General features: G+C 42.4%; 1 protein-coding gene across 2 annotated transcripts in view; it reads left to right on the forward strand.

Annotated features, from left to right (window-relative positions):
- bcar3 (BCAR3 adaptor protein, NSP family member) overlaps window positions 1-19,475 on the forward strand; it is a 92,369-nt gene that overhangs the window by 11,471 nt on the left and 61,423 nt on the right. For both annotated transcript variants that reach the window (XM_060932130.1, XM_060932129.1), the window contains exon 2: window positions 3,733-4,057. In XM_060932130.1, coding sequence (XP_060788113.1) covers window positions 3,741-4,057 — 317 coding nt within the window. In that variant the 5' untranslated portion in view covers window positions 3,733-3,740. The remainder of the gene's footprint in view (window positions 1-3,732; window positions 4,058-19,475) is intronic.

Raw genomic sequence — 19,475 nt, forward strand, 5'->3', positions numbered from 1 at the left:
GAGAACATGCAAAGTTCGCACAGAAAGACCCTAGTCAGCCATGAGGTTTGAACCCAGAACCTTCTTGCTAGTGTACACTATCCTTAAATCAACAAAGGGGACATATCAAATTCTAATAAACTCTGAAATTCATGTAAATATTTCAAAGATTTTATTTTTCACTCAAACTGTTGCCAGTAATAGAAGTTGTAATGAAAATTGTTGGATTAAATTAGAAAAGAATGCCAAATAGAAGCATTTTCACTAGACAGCTCAGACTTTTGGACCTCACTGTATATAGTCTGTTCTCTGCCACCTATCCATCATTAGGTATTCACAAAGTAGATACTAAATGCTCATTAATTAATATCTATTAAATTGCTAATCACCTTCTCAACAAATGAAACATTCTGTACATCAATGCAAGCAGACATCGCTGTGTTTGTTTTCAACATTTCAACCCGAACTGGGGATGTAGGGAATAAATTTAAAGAGACCTTGCATCTTGTACTAAATAGTACCTGAAAATAGTGTGCCGCTAGCTGGTGTGTAAAAATAAATATATGTAAATAAAACACATTTTTAAGCCGTATCCGCCTCTCTATCGGGAGATCACGAGTTCTACTCGCGATCGGGTCATACCAAAGACCATCATAAAAATAGTACCTGCTGCCATCTGGCAAGGCACGCTGCAATACAGATGTGAGTGGGGAGTCTCGTGGTTACCAGACGACCAGCTCCCCACTGTAACCCTAGCTATGTAATAGGCGAGAGGCCGAGGGCTACGGAAACGGAGATCGGCGCCGCCTAATGCGCCATATGGTGCGGAAAGGACTTTAGGCACTTTGGGTGGCACGGTGGTGTACTGTAAGTGGTTTAGCACGGTCACCTCACAGCAAGAAGGTTCTAGGTTCACGGCCGGCGAGGGCCTTTCTGTGTGGAGTTTGCATGTTCTCCCCGTGTCTGCGTGGGTTTCCTCCGGGTGCTCCGGTTTCCCCCACAGTCCAAAGACATGCGGTTAGGTTAATATGGGACGGCCTTGGGCTGAGGTGCCCTTCAGCGAGGCACCTAACTCCCAACTGCTCCCCGGGCGCTGTTAGCGTGGCTGCCCACTGCTCTGGGTATGTGTGTGTGCTCATTGCTCATGTGTGTGCTTCACTGCTTCAGATGGATTAAATGCAGAGAGGAATTTCACAAGCGTGTGATGAATAAAAATTGTTCTTGTTCTCGACTTAGATATTTTTAAGCTGACGTATAAATAACTTAACAGGCAGGAAAGTGATTTGCATATAACTCTAATGCTAAACTAGTTCTTCTCTCTGTCATCATATGCATCATTAATGATGAGCTTACCCCAGGTTCTTAACAAAGTTGAAGCAAAGTCACAAATCAATCAGAAGCTACTACATCAAACCATGCTGTATTGTACTACAACAGATTCAGTGGTATTGTCAGATATAAAATAGTTTACTTGTCAATAAAAATCATACCGTATCAAATATCATATCAGCTTCACTGTATCATCAAATAGGCAGCACAGTGGTGTAGTGGTTAGCCTCACAGCAAGAAGGTTCTGGGTTCGAGCTCAGTGGCCGATGAGGGCCTCTCTGTGTGGAGTTTGCGTGTTCTCCCCATGTCTGCGTGGGTTTCCTGTGGGTGCTCTGGTTTCCCCCACAGTCCAAAGACATGCAGATTAGGCTAATCGGTGGCTCTAAATTGACCGTAGGTGTGAATGTGAGTGTGAATGGTTGTCTGTGTCTCTGTGTCAGCCCTGTGATGACCTGGCGACTTGTCCAGGGTGTACCCCGCCTCTCACCCATAGTCAGTTGGGATAGGCTCCAGCTTGCCTGCGACCCTGTAGGACAGGATAAGCAGTGACAGATAATGGATGGATGGATGGATGTCTTAAAAATTGTATTGTTTCATATGGAAGCCTGAGATCTAAACCTCCAGTAGGTTGTATGCTGTGTGTTGATTGGCTGCCATTGACCAATCACAGTGAGTTATTCAGGCTACATCCACACGACAACGGCAACGAGATTTTATTAAAAAAAACATCGCGTCCACATGGGCAACGGATCAGTAAAATATCAGGTACATATGGCAATGCAATGCTTGCTGAAAACGATGCAATACACAGCTGTAAGACGGTCCCATCGGAGACACCAGAACAATAGAAGAAGTAGACGCATGCGCATAAACCCCTTCTTCTACCCGGTGTGAAGCACCATCTATGTGAAGCACTGTCAGGAACAAACACACAAGAAGAAGAAGATGGCTGCGACTACGCGAGGAAATCGTGCCTTCTGTGTGTACAAATTAGTTTTATTAGTGTGCATAGTTTTATATAACTTAATTTTCTTATTGTGTGTGAACATTTTGAAAAGCAGTCTTATCCAATAAAAAAAAGAAATTCAAGAAATGGCTCAGTTACTTGTTTATTTAAAAGAAAAGCTGTATACAAAAGTGAATGCAATGCAGTGGTTCATACAAAACAGCGAGAGTGCTGCTTGTTCTAGTCATGTGGTTGTGATGTCATCGTAAACAAATCCGTTCCACTCATCCAGACGACTTCGCAACGGCGCCGTTGCCAGATTTTTCCACTCTGGAACCCGTTCTCAAAAAATATCGTTGTGGGGCACCCAAAACGCCGGTGCCGTGTGGACGCCAGGCCGAAACGATAAACAATTTTATCAGATTCACCTGAATCCGTTGCCGTGTGGACAGAGAGTCAGATGTGAGTGTTGTATCTTAATTACAGCTATAGTCCAATCCCACAGAGTTATTCAAATGATCCTTTGACATGGTGTAGATAATCAGTGAACTGCATATAAATTTAAGGAAAGAAACACACCAGGGACACATTTCATATCGTCTCGTTGTTGCTGCAATGTAGCTAGCTAGTTTACTGCAGAGATTCTCAGCGAAGATTTGGATAAACAGAGCTAGAAAGTAGAGGTGAACATGACTTCATATGAGATGTTTATGTACAAAATTTGCACTTTAATCATAAGAGCACTGAGGCAAATGGCATGAACCTGATCAGATGAACTCTGCTTTTCTTTTTTTTTTACAAGAAGACAAACAAACCCTGAGTGTGTATTGTGAATCCTGGTAAATACATGCATGAGTAAAGCCTTTGTGGTTGGATATGCAAGAGCAAGTGCCGAGATGTTATCAGACAGTGACTGTGGATCTGCAAGTAAATGTCTATCTCGTGTGTAATGTTAAGTGCAAAGAGGCCTCACTTTTATGCCCAATTAGTGGTCCCACAGGCAGGCTGCGGAATGCTGAAGTAAACAGTTTTTGGAGAAAATGTGCTGCTCATGTGGTCTGAAAGATTCTTTCTAACCAGCCATATTTGCTCTGTAATAGGAGTAAAGAATAATTTGGACATTTACCTCCTTTTTTTTTTTTTTTTGCTTTGGTGAACAAAGCACAGTACTAGTGTGGCCTTCTTGTGATACACATTAGATGTGCTTATCCATCAACACTATACTACCTGTTCATACTTCCTGTTAAACACCAGTAGAAATTACACCCAACACCGAGACGGCTTAGTCACGTTTTTCCAACAGAGCCACAAAAACCAGACTTTCCTCAGATAACCCATTATATTCCAACCAATGCAGGAAATGTAAAGCAGATGCTTTACCTGATTGTGGTTTCAGACTGACAGACATCTAATCCTGACTGGAATGATTCATGACTTGTTGTTATGCCATGTGTTGTTTTCTTCACTGTTTTCCACAGAACTGAGAATGATGGCCGAAGGGAAGTTCGCCAGCCTGCCCAGGAACCTGCACATGAGCCGCCAGTGCACATTGGCCTCCTCCATGGACCTGCTGAGCTCTGGCATGACTGAGGTGCCTTCCACCAGCTATCAGGGAATCTCTATCCATGGCACCCTGCCTCGAAAAAAGAAAGGAGGTGCTGCCACCAATTCTAGGACATGGGAGATGTGCAGTTCACTGCCACACCGCATGCGCTGCCGCCTGCCCTCTTCACCACTCATACACAACATCATAGAGGAGAACCAACCTTTTCAGACACCGAGGGAGGACTACATAGTACACAGGTATCAGCAACATGCAACAGCAAGCAACCCATCAATTCATACATGTCATCTCTTTCTGATATACTACTGTATATAATGACATAAAACAAAGTCAAAAGTCAGTACAGACTAGTGACAAATGAAAGAAATAAGCAGTGGATCTGTTTTCCTGTGAGAGGCATTTGCTCATTTTGCTGGCATGGTTTGGGTCCACTTGATATTTTAGAGCGACATGGCACTGCAAATTAATACAAAATTCTTCTGATTATGCTTGTCCTATGATGAAACATTTCTATTCTGTTGGGAGTGATCTCTGCTAGGATTACACGGCCCCCATCCTACAGGACACGAGGGCTCACTGAAAGGTTTGATTCATGAAAATAATGTAAATCATATGCTATGGTCTTCAAAGTCTCCAGATGAACCCAAATGAACATCTATGGGAGATTTTGGAGTGATGCGTTCGACAGCATTCTCCACCACCACCAACAAAACACCAACCGAGCAAATTTCTTTTGGAAGAATGGTGTTTATTCCTCCAGTACAGCGGTTGAATGAGCCTATTTATGCTGATGTGGGTGACAAAAACAGTGTGTTCATTTACAAAACCAAGCTGTAGGAAATCACACAGCGTTTAAACCTGTGTTTGAAGTCAGAAAAATGCCAGTTTGGAAGTGTGTTTGAACTAGCTAGTCTCAATAAGCACTAGCAATTTTAGACCAAAGCAGGTTGAAAAATACCACTTTGCCAGCAAATTCTGAAATCATATCCCAGGTTGTGCTACTCCACCACAAGAGAATGGGAAAAACCCAAGCAAATTAGAAGCATGCCAGTGTTATACCACTAAATTAAGTTTGCGCCTGTACACAAATACAAGCTAAAGTCTGCTAAGTGGCACTTCAATGTAGTTGGCAGACTGGAGGATTTCTATCCTTTCATCTACTTTTTCAGCAGTGTAACACAAGCACGATCTCAATTAGGGGAAGTGGTAAGTTTACTTTGTATGCAGTTGCTGATAGTAAATAAGCAAGTAAGAAAAAATAAGTAAGAAAGGAAATAAGGACACGTCTATCCATTATCCATCACCGCTTATCCTGTGCAGGGTCACGGACAAGCTGGAGTCTATCCCAGCTGACTACGGGCGAAAGGCGGGGTACACCCTGGACAAGTCGCCAGGTCATCACAGGGCTGACACATAGACACAGACAACCATTCACACTCACATTCACACCTACGCTCAATTTAGAGTCACCAGTTAACCTAATCTGCATGTCTTTGGACTGTGGGGGAAACCGGAGCACCCGGAGGAAACCCACGCAGACACGGGGAGAACATGCAAACTCCACACAGGAAGGCCCTCGCCAGCCACGGGGCTTGAACCCGGACCTTCTTGCTGTGAGGCGACAGCGCTAACCACTACACCACCGTGCCGCCAATAAGGACACAGTAAGCAAGTATAAGTGTCTTTGTCTCGTGCAAAAGTAAGATTTACAGGATAGGTTAACTAGCCCAAAGGGACTGTATCTTAATCTTGTAGCCACTATATCAAATAAGAATAAATTTGCTGGATTTCATCGGAATGAAGTTCATACAAATTCTCTCGGATTTGCAACTGGGAGACTATGCTGATTCCCCAGCATCCATCACGTGAGGTGAATGCAGAACAACCACCTTACAGGCCTGGATCACTGGCCATTGATTCTTCTATGAAGCCTGAGTTTCTGCAATTTACAACTAGATCTTGCCTCTTGCACTGGAAAAAGTATCTTTCCTGCTCCTACATGCAGCAGTAATCCATTTTAATGTGCAAATCCAGAGAACTTGGCAAACAAAATGATGGATGCTTCCATCAAATTCTACAAAAAGCTGTGACAGGTTGATCCTATAAATGCTTAATTATATTTGGATATGCCACAATATTAAGATGTCTTTTTGTATAACTTCATCCATCCATCCATTATCCATAACCATCTATCCTGTGCAGGGTCACTGGCAAGCTGGAGCCTATCCCAGCTGACTATGGGTGAGAGGCGGGGTACACCCTGGATAAGTCGACAGATCATCGCAGGGCTGACACATAGAGATAAACAACCATTCACACTCACATTCACACCTACGGTCAATTTAGAGCCACCAGTTAACCTAACCTGCATGTCTTTGGACTGTGGGGGAAACCGGAGCACCCGGAGGAAACCCACGCGGACACGGGGAGAACATGCAAACTCCACACAGAAAGGCCCACTGGGCTTGAATCCAGAACCTTCTTGCTGTGAGGTGACAGTGCTAACCACTACACCACCATGTATAAATTCATCCTTGTATAAATTCATTTTTCAGTAATATGATCATATCAGGGCGGCACGGTGGTGTAGTGGTTAGCGCTGTCGCCTCACAGCAAGAAGGTCCTGGGTTCGAGCCCCGGGGCCGGCAAGGGCCTTTCTGTGAGGAGTTTGCATGTTCTCCCCGTGTCCGCGTGGGTTTCCTCCGGGTGCTCCGGTTTCCCCCAAAGACATGCAGGTTAGGTTAACTGGTGACTCTAAATTGACCGTAGGTGTGAATGTGAGTGTGAATGGTTGTCTGTGTCTATGTGTCAGCCCTGTGATGACCTGGCGACTTGTCCAGGGTGTACCCTGCCTTTCGCCCGTAGTCAGCTGGGATAGGCTCCAGCTTGCCTGCGACCCTGTAGAAGGATAAAGCGGCTAGAGATAATGAGATGAGATGAGATGATCATATCAGTGTGTGACACAAGTATCATCTCATCTCATCATCTCTAGCCGCTTTATCCTGTTCTACAGGGTCGCAGGCAAGCTGGAGCCTATCCCAGCTGACTACGGGCGAAAGATGGGGTACACCCTGGACAAGTCGCCAGGTCATCACAGGGCTGACACATAGACACAGACAACCATTCACACTCACATTCACACCTACGCTCAATTTAGAGTCACCAGTTAACCTAACCTGCATGTCTTTGGACTGTGGGGGAAACCGGAGCACCCGGAGGAAACCCACGCGGACACGGGGAGAACATGCAAACTCCGCACAGAAAGGCCCTCGCCAGCCATGGGGCTTGAACGCGGACCTTCTTGCTGTGAGGTGACAGCGCTAACCCCTACACCACCGTGCCGCCCTTTACACAAGTATCTGATTGAAAAAGCATGCGTCCTGCACTGTCATAGAGGAAACATGGGAATTTATTATAGATACATACATATATAGTATAGAATGTCTTTGTATGCTGTAGTTACATTTTCCCTTTACTGGAACTAAGGGGGCCAACCCTGTTTCATCATAACAGTGCCCCTCAGAGGTCCATAAAGGCATGGTTTGCCAAGGTTAGTGTGGAAAAACTTGAGTGGCCTGCACAGATCCCTGACCGCAACCCCACTGAACACCTTTGGGATGAACTGGGACACCCCAGGCTTCTCAGCCAGCATCACTGCCTGATATCTCTAATACTCTTGTGGCTGGAATGGGCAGAAATTCCTACAGCCACTTTCAAAAATCTGGTGGAAAACCTTCCCAGATGAGTGGAGATTGTTATAACAGCAAAGGGAGGAACAACTTTGGAAGGGGATGTTTAACAAGGACATATGGGTCTAATGGTCAGGTGTCCACAAACATTTGGCCATATAGTGTAGCTATTGATAGCTGTAGAAACAAACAAACAAGCACATAAACAAACAAATCTCAGCGCCAGGTCCTCATTTACCCCTTTTCAACTCAAGCAGGTCAAGAGCTGGTTCGGAGCCAGTGGCGACCCTTGAACCAGTTCTTTGTATTTCAACAGCCAAAGAACTGGCTCTTGGCCAGGAAAACTGGTTCGAGAGTGGGACCGGCATTTTGCTGGTCTAGAACCAAGACTGCTTACGTCAGGGCCTGGGGGTGGGGTTATCGTGACCAACAAGACCAAGTAAAACTTTGTGACTGCCATTTAAAAAAAAAACAGAGCTAGTGTAGCATCTAGTTTGCCTGATCCAGTAGTGCTTGGTACTAGCGTTACTGGAAAAGTGGAGACATACAGATGTATACAGTGACATAATAATAATGTGGCTCTCTAGTTTGTGGAAAGGCAAAGCAGTTCTTAGAAGGATTGCAAGTTGAACCAACTCTGATCTGGCACTAGCGCCAGTCCAGAACTAACACCTAGATTGCGCTGATGGAAAGGGGGTAATTCTGATATCAAACTGTGTTCCCTTCTGCTTACCAGATTCGGGAAGCGGTTCATCAAGCCTCTCCCACTAGTAAATCAATCATACTGTAACTGTTCAAATATTCTGAGAATGATGTAATTTTTCTCCTACTCTTACACATACAAGTAACAGCAAGTTATAAACATTCCTAATACAGGAAAAGGAGAGTATATGAGTGTTAAGAGCATCTGAGTGAGTTCGGAGTTGTCAAACTGCAGATGTGCAAAGTGAGCACCTTAGAGCAACAGACAAATAATGACAAATAATAACGAGCTGGTTTAGTGACCATACAGACAGGAATTACAGAATTTTTGTTATGTGTGTGTCATGCAGAACATGACAGTACACACATATTGCTGCCTCGCAGCTTTTCCTAGGAGCAGTGCAGCAGTGCAGATCAGTTAAATAAGCACCGTTATTGTGTATAGGAAAGAAAGAAAGAAAGAAAGAAAGAAAGAAAGAAAGAAAGAAAGAAAGAAAGCACAACTTTATTCATCACACACTTGTGAAATTTCCTCTCTGCAGTTAACCCATCTGAAGCAGTGAACACACACACGCGCACACACATGAGCAATGAGCACACACACATACCCAGAGCAGTAGGCAGCCATGCTAACAGTACCCGGGGAGCAGTTGGGAGCCAAGTGCCTCGCTCATGGGCACCTCAGCCCAAGGCCATCCCATATTAACCTAACCGCATGTCTTTGGACTGTGGGGGAACTAGAGCACCCGGAGGAAACCCACATTACATGGCATTATACAACCCCGATTCCCAAAAAGTTGGGACAAAGTACAAATTGTAAATAAAAACGGAATGCAATAATTTACAAATCTCAAAAACTGATATTGTACTCACAATAGAACATAGACAACATATCAAATGTCAAAAGTAAGACATTTTGAAATTTCATGCCAAATATTGGCTCATTTGAAATTTCATGACAGCAACACATCTCAAAAAAGTTGGGACAGGGGCAATAAGAGGCTGGAAAAGTTAAATGTACAAAAAAGAAACAGCTGGAGGACCAAATTGCAACTCATTAGGTCAATTGGCAATAGGTCATTAACATGACTGGGTATAAAAAGAGCATCTTGGAGTGGCAGCGGCTCTCAGAAGTAAAGATGGGAAGAGGATCACCAATCCCCCTAATTCTGCGCCGACAAATAGTGGAGCAATATCAGAAAGGAGTTCGACAGTGTAAAATTGCAAAGAGTTTGAACATATCATCATCTACAGTGCATAACATCATCAAAAGATTCAGAGAATCTGGAAGAATCTCTGTGCGTAAGGGTCAAGGCTGGAAAACCATACTGGGTGCCCGTGATCTTCAGGCCCTTAGACGGCACTGCATCACATACAGGCATGCTTCTGTATTGGAAATCACAAAATGGACTCAGGAATATTTCCAGAGAACATTATCTGTGAACACAATTCACCGTGCCATCCGCCGTTGCCAGCTAAAACTCTATAGTTCAAAGAAGAAGCCGTATCTAAACATGATCCAGAAGCGCAGACGTTTTCTCTGGGCCAAGGCTCATTTAAAATGGACTGTGGCAAAGTGGAAAACTGTTCTGTGGTCAGACGAATCAAAATTTGAAGTTCTTTATGGAAATCAGGGACGCCGTGTCATTCGGACTAAAGAGGAGAAGGACGACCCGAGTTGTTATCAGCGCTCAGTTCAGAAGCCTGCATCTCTGATGGTATGGGGTTGCATTAGTGCGTGTGGCATGGGCAGCTTACACATCTGGAAAGACACCATCAATGCTGAAAGGTAGATCCAGGTTCTAGAGCAACATATGCTCCCATCCAGATGACGTCTCTTTCAGGGAAGACCTTGCATTTTCCAACATGACAATGCCAAACCACATACTGCATCAATTACAGCATCATGGCTGCGTAGAAGAAGGGTCCGGGTACTGAACTGACCAGCCTGCAGTCCAGATCTTTCACCCATAGAAAACATTTGGCGCATCATAAAACGGAAGATATGACAAAAAAGACCTAAGACAGTTGAGCAACTAGAATCCTACATTAGACAAGAATGGGTTAACATTCCTATCCCTAAACTTGAGCAACTTGTCTCCTCAGTCCCCAGACGTTTACAGACTGTTGTAAAGAGAAAAGGGGATGTCTCACAGTGGTAAACATGGCCTTGTCCCAACTTTTTTGAGATGTGTTGTTGTCATGAAATTTAAAATCACCTAATTTTTCTCTGTAAATGATACATTTTCTCATTTTAAACATTTGATATGTCATCTATGTTCTATTCTGAATAAAATATGGAATTTTGAAACTTCCACATCATTGCATTCCGTTTTTATTTATAATTTGTACTTTGTTCCAACTTTTTTGGAATCGGGGTTGTACACACCATTAACAGTAGTGTTTATTTCTTGCCACTCGGCAAGAAACAGTAAACAATATGCCTACGTGCATGCCAGGTTTCACCGGTGTGACTGATGAAACTGCAAATGATAAAGCCACAGATCTCAGTTCCACGGGAGTATTAATATGTATATGTGAATTGGAAGATTTTACAGCTAACCGGTATACAGGATAAAACTCTCTCTCTCTCATTATTAATTCTGAGAGTCTTGATGAATACAGCAAGGACTGTCCTTTCTAACAGAGAATCACATCACCCAGTCATCCTGCAATTCAACTCCCCGTCATAGCAGCACTACTGGCTCCAGGTGGATACCGTATACACACAATCACCCAGTAATGTCATGGCCTGCTTAGTGTGTGTACAATCTTAATGCGTGGAAGTGGAAACTGTCTTTAATGTTCCTTATTGCTCTTTATTTTAACTGGGTGAAGTAGTGTATAATTGGTTGGTGTTTAAACTTGTATTTGTCAGCTGTGGTAAATTTGGAAAAACTGCTTTGGCAGTAAGGACATTCCTGCTGCGATGATGCCAGAGAGCAGAGTTAAACAGAGAGGATGAACTCGAACCTGCCACCTCTTCCAGCTGCTGCTCTTCCTGTAACAGTAATAAATACAAGTGAATGACACATGGTGGTGTCAGAGTGGGCCAACATCTTCAGCCTACTCCACTATGTAATTATGTTTGACACATCCTCCCCTTCACCACTGAAGTGCTGCTCAAAACAATAACATTCCTGACACATCAGTTTATTTACTGACTTACAGCTGGCTCAGATAACTTGGCTTAAAAAACAACAACAACACTAAAGCAACAGTCACAATTAAAGCTGTTTTTGAATTGTTTAGCCTGAAAACCTTAGAGTTCTTGAGTACCTTTTCTCTTCGTAATAACTGCTTTCTTAACATTAACCAGCTTAACATTTCATCTTATTATTCAGTTATTGATCTTGAAGCATTTAATTCTGTAAATTATTAAGCAACTACAGTGAAGCTATATACAAGAGTGAGGACTGAGAACATGTCCTGGGCATTTAAGGGGTTACTCTATTTGATCTATCATTTTGTATTTCATTCAGTTAGAATTAGTCAGTAAACCAGTAAATCATAAATCTATACCACTACTACTACTATTATTATTATTAATAATGATAGTAATACATCCATCCATTATCCATAACCGCTTATCCTGTGCAGGGTCACGGACAAGCTGGAGCCTATCCCAGCTGACTACAGGCGAAAGGCGGGGTACACCCTGGACAAGTCGCCAGGTCATCACAGGGCTGACACATAGACACAGACAACCATTCACACTCACATTCACACCTACGGTCAATTTAGAGTCACCAGTTAACCTAACCTGCATGTCTTTGGACTGTGGGGGAAACCGGAGCACCCGGAGGAAACCCACGCGGACACGGGGAGAACATGCAAACTCCGCACAGAAAGGCCCTCGCCGGCCCCGGGGCTCGAACCCAGGACCTTCTTGTTGTGAGGCAACAGCGCTAACCACTACACCACCGTGCCACCTATTATTATTATTATTTGTAGTAGTAGTATGTCTTCACTCTCTTGCTTTAAAAACAAATTACAAAAATCTCTCCTCTTGCCTGTTTCTCTCTGACCCTATTTTTATTCCTTTCTCATCTCACTCTTTCTCTGTCCTCCTGCCCGTGTCTGAGTGCGACACCTTCAGACTTGTGTCTCTCATCTCTACTGATATCATCACAATGCACCAACAAAGCTGCACTGTTTCCATCTGTCCTCTGTTTAACCAGGTCGCCTTTCTCTGATATCATCTCTGCCTCACAAGAGGAGACCAGGCTGGAACAGCAGTGCTCTGAACAAAACTAGAAAACATTTACTCAACAGGCTTCCAAACTGCACAGCAGCATGATGGGGCAAACATTATTGCTTCTTTCTTAACTTTAACTCAGTTTCTTTTACTTCATGTTATTTTTATATGTAATTATTTTTCTTTACAGGAGAAATATCGCATTAACATTGGTTGAAAGGATAGAGATACTGCTTCTTGGTACACTCACTGGTTCCTGATTTTTTACCGACACCTATATTTGTATATGAGGAGCTATATTCACAGAGCACGTCTCAAAATAAAGTTTTCAACGGTTTCATTCCTGACCATCCAGCAGCCATCAAAAGTTTTCTAAAACAAACAAGACACTTACAAGCAAGCTGTAAGAAGTGCAAGGCAAAAAGGCTTGGCACAGGTAACATTTATTATGTTGATTATTCTGTTCCAAAGCACAGTAAAGTAACACCACACCTTACCACATCCAAACAATACCCCTGAGTTATGAAGTATAACCACTCTGTTTGTTACATAAGGATTAAAACATGGCAATTTGCCAATGAGGGCGGCACGGTGGTGTAGTGGTTAGCGCTGTCGCCTCACAGCAAGAAGGTCCGGGTTTGAGCCCCGTGTCCGCGTGGGTTTCCTCCGGGTGCTCCGGTTTCCCCCACAGTCCAAAGACATGCAGGTTAGGTTAACTGGTGACTCTAAATTGAGCGTAGGTGTGAATGTGAGTGTGAATGGTTGTCTGTGTCTATGTGTCGGCCCTGTGATGACCTGGCGACTTGTCCAGGGTGTACCCCACCTTTCGCCCTTAGTCAGCTGGGATAGGCTCCAGCTTGCCTGCGACCCTGTAGAACAGGATAAAGCGGCTACAGATAATGAGATGAGATGAATTTGCAAATGATTAGATTATTTGTTTGATATTTAACCACAATGCATTGTACTTTTTATCCATTTACAAGAACAAGTGAGAAAAAAGTCAGTTCCTGTTACTTATAACAACTATAAACAGTTGTTTCCTCACCAGCCTCTGTTTTTTGCTTTACCTCTGAATGTTAGCGTTAACACTGGAGACTCCTTCCAAAAATACTGAGAATATCACCATATCGATAACTATACTATACACTATATCATTTTTAATAAATTCGCATTCATCTTAGATCATGTAGAACTTCCGCCATGCAAGCCCCTGTGAATTGGCTGTTACTCGAGCAATGATAACATATTAGAACAAGTGCATTAATGTAAATATCATTTGAATTACAGCCAGCGCTACTGTCAGAGCTGCTCTCAATGAAAATGAATCAACACCTGCTGATCAATCACAGTTAAGAATTCCAGAGCACTGTAGTACAAACTGAAATGACTCATGACCTCAAACAGCATAGAAATAAGAGACACTTCCGATGAAATAGGATATTACCTCCTGAGATAATACCCACTCATATTACACGGCAGAATGATAATGTAGTCTAGACATGAATTTTCCTTCCAGTTGTGTCTTGTTATACAAACACAACTTTTGGATACAATCCAGTCAGGCAGTGCTCTCTCTCTCTCTCTCTCTCTCTCTCTCTCTCTCTCTGTGTGTGTGTGTGTGTTAGCAGTGTTTGGCTTACCACAAAGACAAGAACATGTGTCAGCTGACATTTAGAAGGTTACCGAACATTGGACTGCTATTTTACTGTCACTGAGAATACAGTAGGAAAGGTGAAAAATGGCTATCACAGACTAAAGAGCACCGCCGACTGTACGGCTAGCAACGACCTCTCATCACCATAACAACACCTGGTTGCAACCCTGTGTGACATGTGGAAAAGGTGATGAAGGCTGTGCTTGTGAGAAAGAGAGATAGAGGGAGAGAGAGAGAAAGCCAGTGGATAGGGGAGCAGAAAGGAAGACGCACAGAAACCGAGTCACTCCGAATAAAACCTTTTTAGCATTTCTTCCTGTTTACTTACAGTTTTATGTGTGAGCTTAGATGTGGATTTAACAGAGATGTACACAGGAGTTTGACTGGCTTTCAGGAGGTGTGATCTGGTCTGTCATTTGGAGCGTTGGAGTGTGTATATGTTCAGGTGAGTGACTGAGAGAGTGGTTAAAGGATATGGGACATGGATTTTTTTCTGGGTATAATTATGTATAAAGGACATAAGAAATGCCATCTAAATCACTGCAGGGCGTCAAAAATGTGAAAATCATCACATTATTCAAGTTTTTTTATACATCAGCGTAAAACAAGGATTCGTTAATGAGCTAGGTGGTCACGTGACCCGTGACGCAACAAAAACTTTCCAAGGAGCCAGCGCTTGGGAATCTAATATAAACAGGTTACCGAAATGGACACCATCGACAGTGACATTCCCGATGTTTCACAGAGATGTGAAGTTAGACCCTATCAATTCGAACCGATAGCTGGAAATTCACATGAACATGGATCTTGTCTTTACTCTGACGGGTCAGATGATTCTGAGAGTGAGAGTTCATTCAGCCCTCATGAAACTGAAAGCGGTCGGCTCGATAACACTTCCTGGTAAGTTAAAAACAATTCTGCTCAAAGGCTAATGATCTGTTGAAAGAAGTATTATTTTTGTATCATACATTGAAAGTTCATCATAGATCTAGCTAAAGTCCGTTGCAAGCTAGTTTTTTTTTTTGCTGATATTTTTCGAGATTGATTGAGATACAATGCTTCCAGAGTCCGAGATGAAAACATTCAAAATGGCGAAACGAGTCAGAATTATGATAATCAATAATTGATACACCCAAAATTATAATACTAATCCTTACCTCGGCTTTCAGTCGCTTAGTGCAGAGGTCTTCAACAGGGGGGTCGCGAAATCGCACCGGATCACTCATATCAACAAAAATATTCCTGCCCTGTCCCCTGGCCTCCGTGCAGGGATGCAAACAGCGCGCCTTTCGGCGGATGCCGCCTTTTCACGGCTGAATTGTGCAGATCCGATTTAAAAATATATATATATAGCGATCTTAATTCATGAAACATGAAGTATAAGGATGAGAAAAAAACAGTTTAAATCGGGAAGCTGCGCACATTTGTGCAGCCTGGCGCAAATGTGCACAGCTTCCCGATTTAAACTGTTTTTTTTTCTCATCCTTATACTTCATGTTTCATGAATTAATATCGCTCAGTACCTGAGTATTAATGTTGAAAGAATCCTCAGTGAAATGGTCCGAACACAGTTTGTGGGAAACAGTAGGTGCAAAGTTTTTTTCAACAGGTGTTCTGTAAAGTTATCCTACCTCTTGGATTTGTCCTACCAAGCCTACTGCGCATGCACGAAGCCTACTGCGCATGCGCAGGTGAGCCCGCACTTTCCTCAGCTTCGGGTCCTTGGGGAATGCAAAAAAACTTACTCCAGGGCATTTCCCATTGGAATTATTGCAACCATAAGCAGCACAATACACCATGATGTCCAATGTATGATGTCCAATGTACTTTAAAGACTATAAAAACAATTTTCTTGTCATCCACTTCTCCATTCATCTACCCGCTTGTGCTGTGCCTGAAAGTTTTTGTTACGTATGATCACGTGACAGCAGCTCTTCCGGTTGCAAAAAATGCATATCAGAAGTCGAGCAGAAATGCCATATAATCATCACGAATATAACGATTTTGCTGAATTTAATAGATGATTTTGTATTTGTTGATGCAATTAATTCATATTTTTAATGGAAAGAAACTGATATAGCGTGCTTTTATGTTTCATGTCCCATATCCTTTAAAAGCCCTGCCTCCCTTTATCCTCCAGTCTGAGGAGTTTGCAGTTGTCATAGTGGCTGGTGTATTAACTATTAATGGGGTGCAAACCAGTGCAGGATATCTGCTATCACAGCTACTGTATACTGAAGTGGCTTTACTGAGACTTTGAACATGGAGGAGAGGAATGAAGAGAAAGACCTGGATGTGCTTGAATCCATCTTGGCTTTGAATGAGAATGTGAGAGAACTGATTGAGAGAGAAAAAGAGAGAGAGATGGAGGAGATAATGGAGAGGCAGCAGGATATGTAGAGGACAGCATATATGTTATAGGAGTAAGAATACTGCCCAGTGATAAAGTACAATATGTGCTCGTAAAGCATCGCTTATTCAGGTTATTATAGCTAGTTTTCCTAGCTATAATAACCTGAATAAGCGACGCTTTACGAGCACATATTGTACTTTATCACTGTACAATAAAACTGAACAAGAAACAAAGGAAAACTAAAGTAGTACTGCCCAAACGTTAGGAATACTGCATCAGAAACCAACTGGAATAGAAAAAATATAATTGCTAGTATAAAAACAACAAAAATAATAACAATAATATAAATAGGAATAGTATAAATAGCAAAATAAATAATTTCTCTACCCTTTCTGCCAGAGATGTAGTCTGTACTCTGCATGTAAAATGTAAAGTATTCCCGACAAACTGCATTATGGGGTCCTGAGGCACATTGTTTATTCCCTATCCTACCACATTGCATCCTGGGATTCTGTCAGTGCACTGCATTAGACTTTCTACATTAGACTTTCAGGCATGACAAGAAGCGTACTGCTGAATACAGAAACGTATTGCTGCCATGCCAGAAAACAAACAAACAAACAAACAGGATCAGTATCGCATTATAACATCTCATCTCATCTCATTATCTCTAGCCGCTTTATCCTGTTCTACAGGGTCGCAGGCAAGCTGGAGCCTATCCCAGCTGACTACGGGCGAAAGGCGGGGTACACCCTGGACAAGTCGCCAGGTCATCACAGGGCTGACACATAGACACAGACAACCATTCACACTCACACCTACGGTCAATTTAGAGTCACCAGTTAACCTACCGTAACCTGCATGTCTTTGGACTGTGGGGGAAACTGGAGCACCCGGAGGAAACCCACACGGACACGGGGAGAACATGCAAACTCCACACAGAAAGGCCCTCGCCGGCCACGGGGCTTGAACCCGGACCTTCTTGCTGTGAGGCGACAGCGCTAACCACTACACCACTGTGCCGCCCGCATTATAACATGAAATCTTTATTATTTATTGTTTTAACAAGATATTTTCATGTTATTATGACATACAAACGTATCATGTTATAACAAGAAACTTCTCTTGTTATAAAAATATACTATTATCATAATGTGATACATTATTGTTATAACATTAAAAGTTGCATGTTATAATGTGATAACTCATCTTGTTATAAGGTGAAACATTTAAATAATATTGGCTGGTGTTGAGTGGTATATCAGATATATTCCACTGAGCTAGCATGATATTGAACAAGTCGAAGACGAGTTCAGTATCATGCTATACATATACATTCCTTTCTGGTGTTCAGCGCGTCTTTCTCTTTCAAAATTCTCTCAAAATCTTCCATATTTAACAAAGCAAACCTGGCAGCCATGTTTGTTTACAAATTGTCACAGTCACTCGCTAGCGCAGAAGTTTTACATCTCTGACGTGTGACATCATATTGTCTTGACAACCATGCAATATTGTAAACCATCTTCAACGCTCATTCTCTATTGGGTAGAGTGACGTAATACGCATAGGGTAAGCGATACGCTAATGATATTGCATGCTGTCAAACCAAATGAATGAAACCTGCTAGAAGGGAATAGAACGCGTTTTTATTCCATCGAAAAGTGTCCCGTATGGATAATCATTCACATTATAGCATGATAATTTCTATTGTTAGGCTATAAGGTGAAACTCATGTTTGAAGGAGGAGACGGTATGCAGAGAATGGATAAACTAAGGAATATGGCTCATTTACATGATGGGATTAAGTTCGACTTCATGCTTGGGTTGAGACATGGTGAGATTCTGCTGTTATTGAGCACAGTCAATGATATTGTAATACGTATACGTAAGATAAATAGTATATACTATATGTGATAAGTATGTACCGTATATCATAATAATGTAAAAATATCTTGTTGGACATAAACTTCTTGGTTTGTTTGTTTTTTCATATCTACCTATTTCATGGACTGTTATGATCAAGACATTCAACTTGGACTTGGACCGAAGTGACTTTAGTTAACATTCTGTTAGTTTGCATGACCTCATACTTTAAGTCACAGAAATGTTTATTTAATTGAAATATTAGGCTTATATCAGTCATTAAGATATTATATGTGTGTCATGTATCCTTATGAGCACGAAACTATAACCATAAAAACAACAGAAGAGAACAAAACCTTGTGATATGAACATTATTGTGGGTGTGGAGGTGTAATGGTGGAGATGAAAGCTAGTTGAATGAGGGACGGACACACACACACACACACACACACACACACACACACACACACACACACACACACACTACTGGATCTGATACAAAAGTCTCTTCTTGAGCACCCAGTGCCTGACACCCTGTTGATTGTGTGCGAGTGTGTTTTCTATTCAGCTCAGGCACACTAAAAGCAGATTAAACATCTGCTCGATTCTCGCTGTTGATAGAGGTTTGATTGCTTTCTGCACCTGCGTCATCATGATGCCCTTCTCTTCCCGGAACAGCTTGGTTTTTCTCACCTTGTCATCATCATCCCCCAAACAGCTGTGATAAGTCCAGCAAACAAGCAGACTGAAGCACAATGCGGCCCCACGTAAATGGCACGATAAGGCTTTTTTCCTTCATATTCATCAAGAATCAGATAAGCTCTGGAAATTTTTATTCAGAGCTCATGTCTTCCTCATGCCTCTTATGTTTTAAATTTGTTTTTAGATAATCATTCTTGTCTCCTGCGCCACCTAGCAGGGGGTTTAAGGGATTTCCTTTACTGCGGGTGTAAACAACCATTTTTAACTATCAGGTTTGTGTTGGACTGGCTCTTACTTATTTCTCCTTCCCTCATGTGCTCACACACACATACATACACAAATAGGGCTGTTAAACTGTTTTTTCCTCAGAGAGAAAAAGAGACACATAAGAATAGAGAACGTGAGGGCGAAATATCCCACATGCCACAATGGATCACTTTTCATGTCCGATGTAGACATCCATCTATTATCTGTAGCCGCTTATCCTGTACAGGGT

This window comes from Neoarius graeffei, chromosome 10 (genome assembly GCF_027579695.1).
Source record: "Neoarius graeffei isolate fNeoGra1 chromosome 10, fNeoGra1.pri, whole genome shotgun sequence".
In the NCBI taxonomy this organism is placed as follows: Eukaryota; Metazoa; Chordata; class Actinopteri; order Siluriformes; family Ariidae; genus Neoarius; species Neoarius graeffei.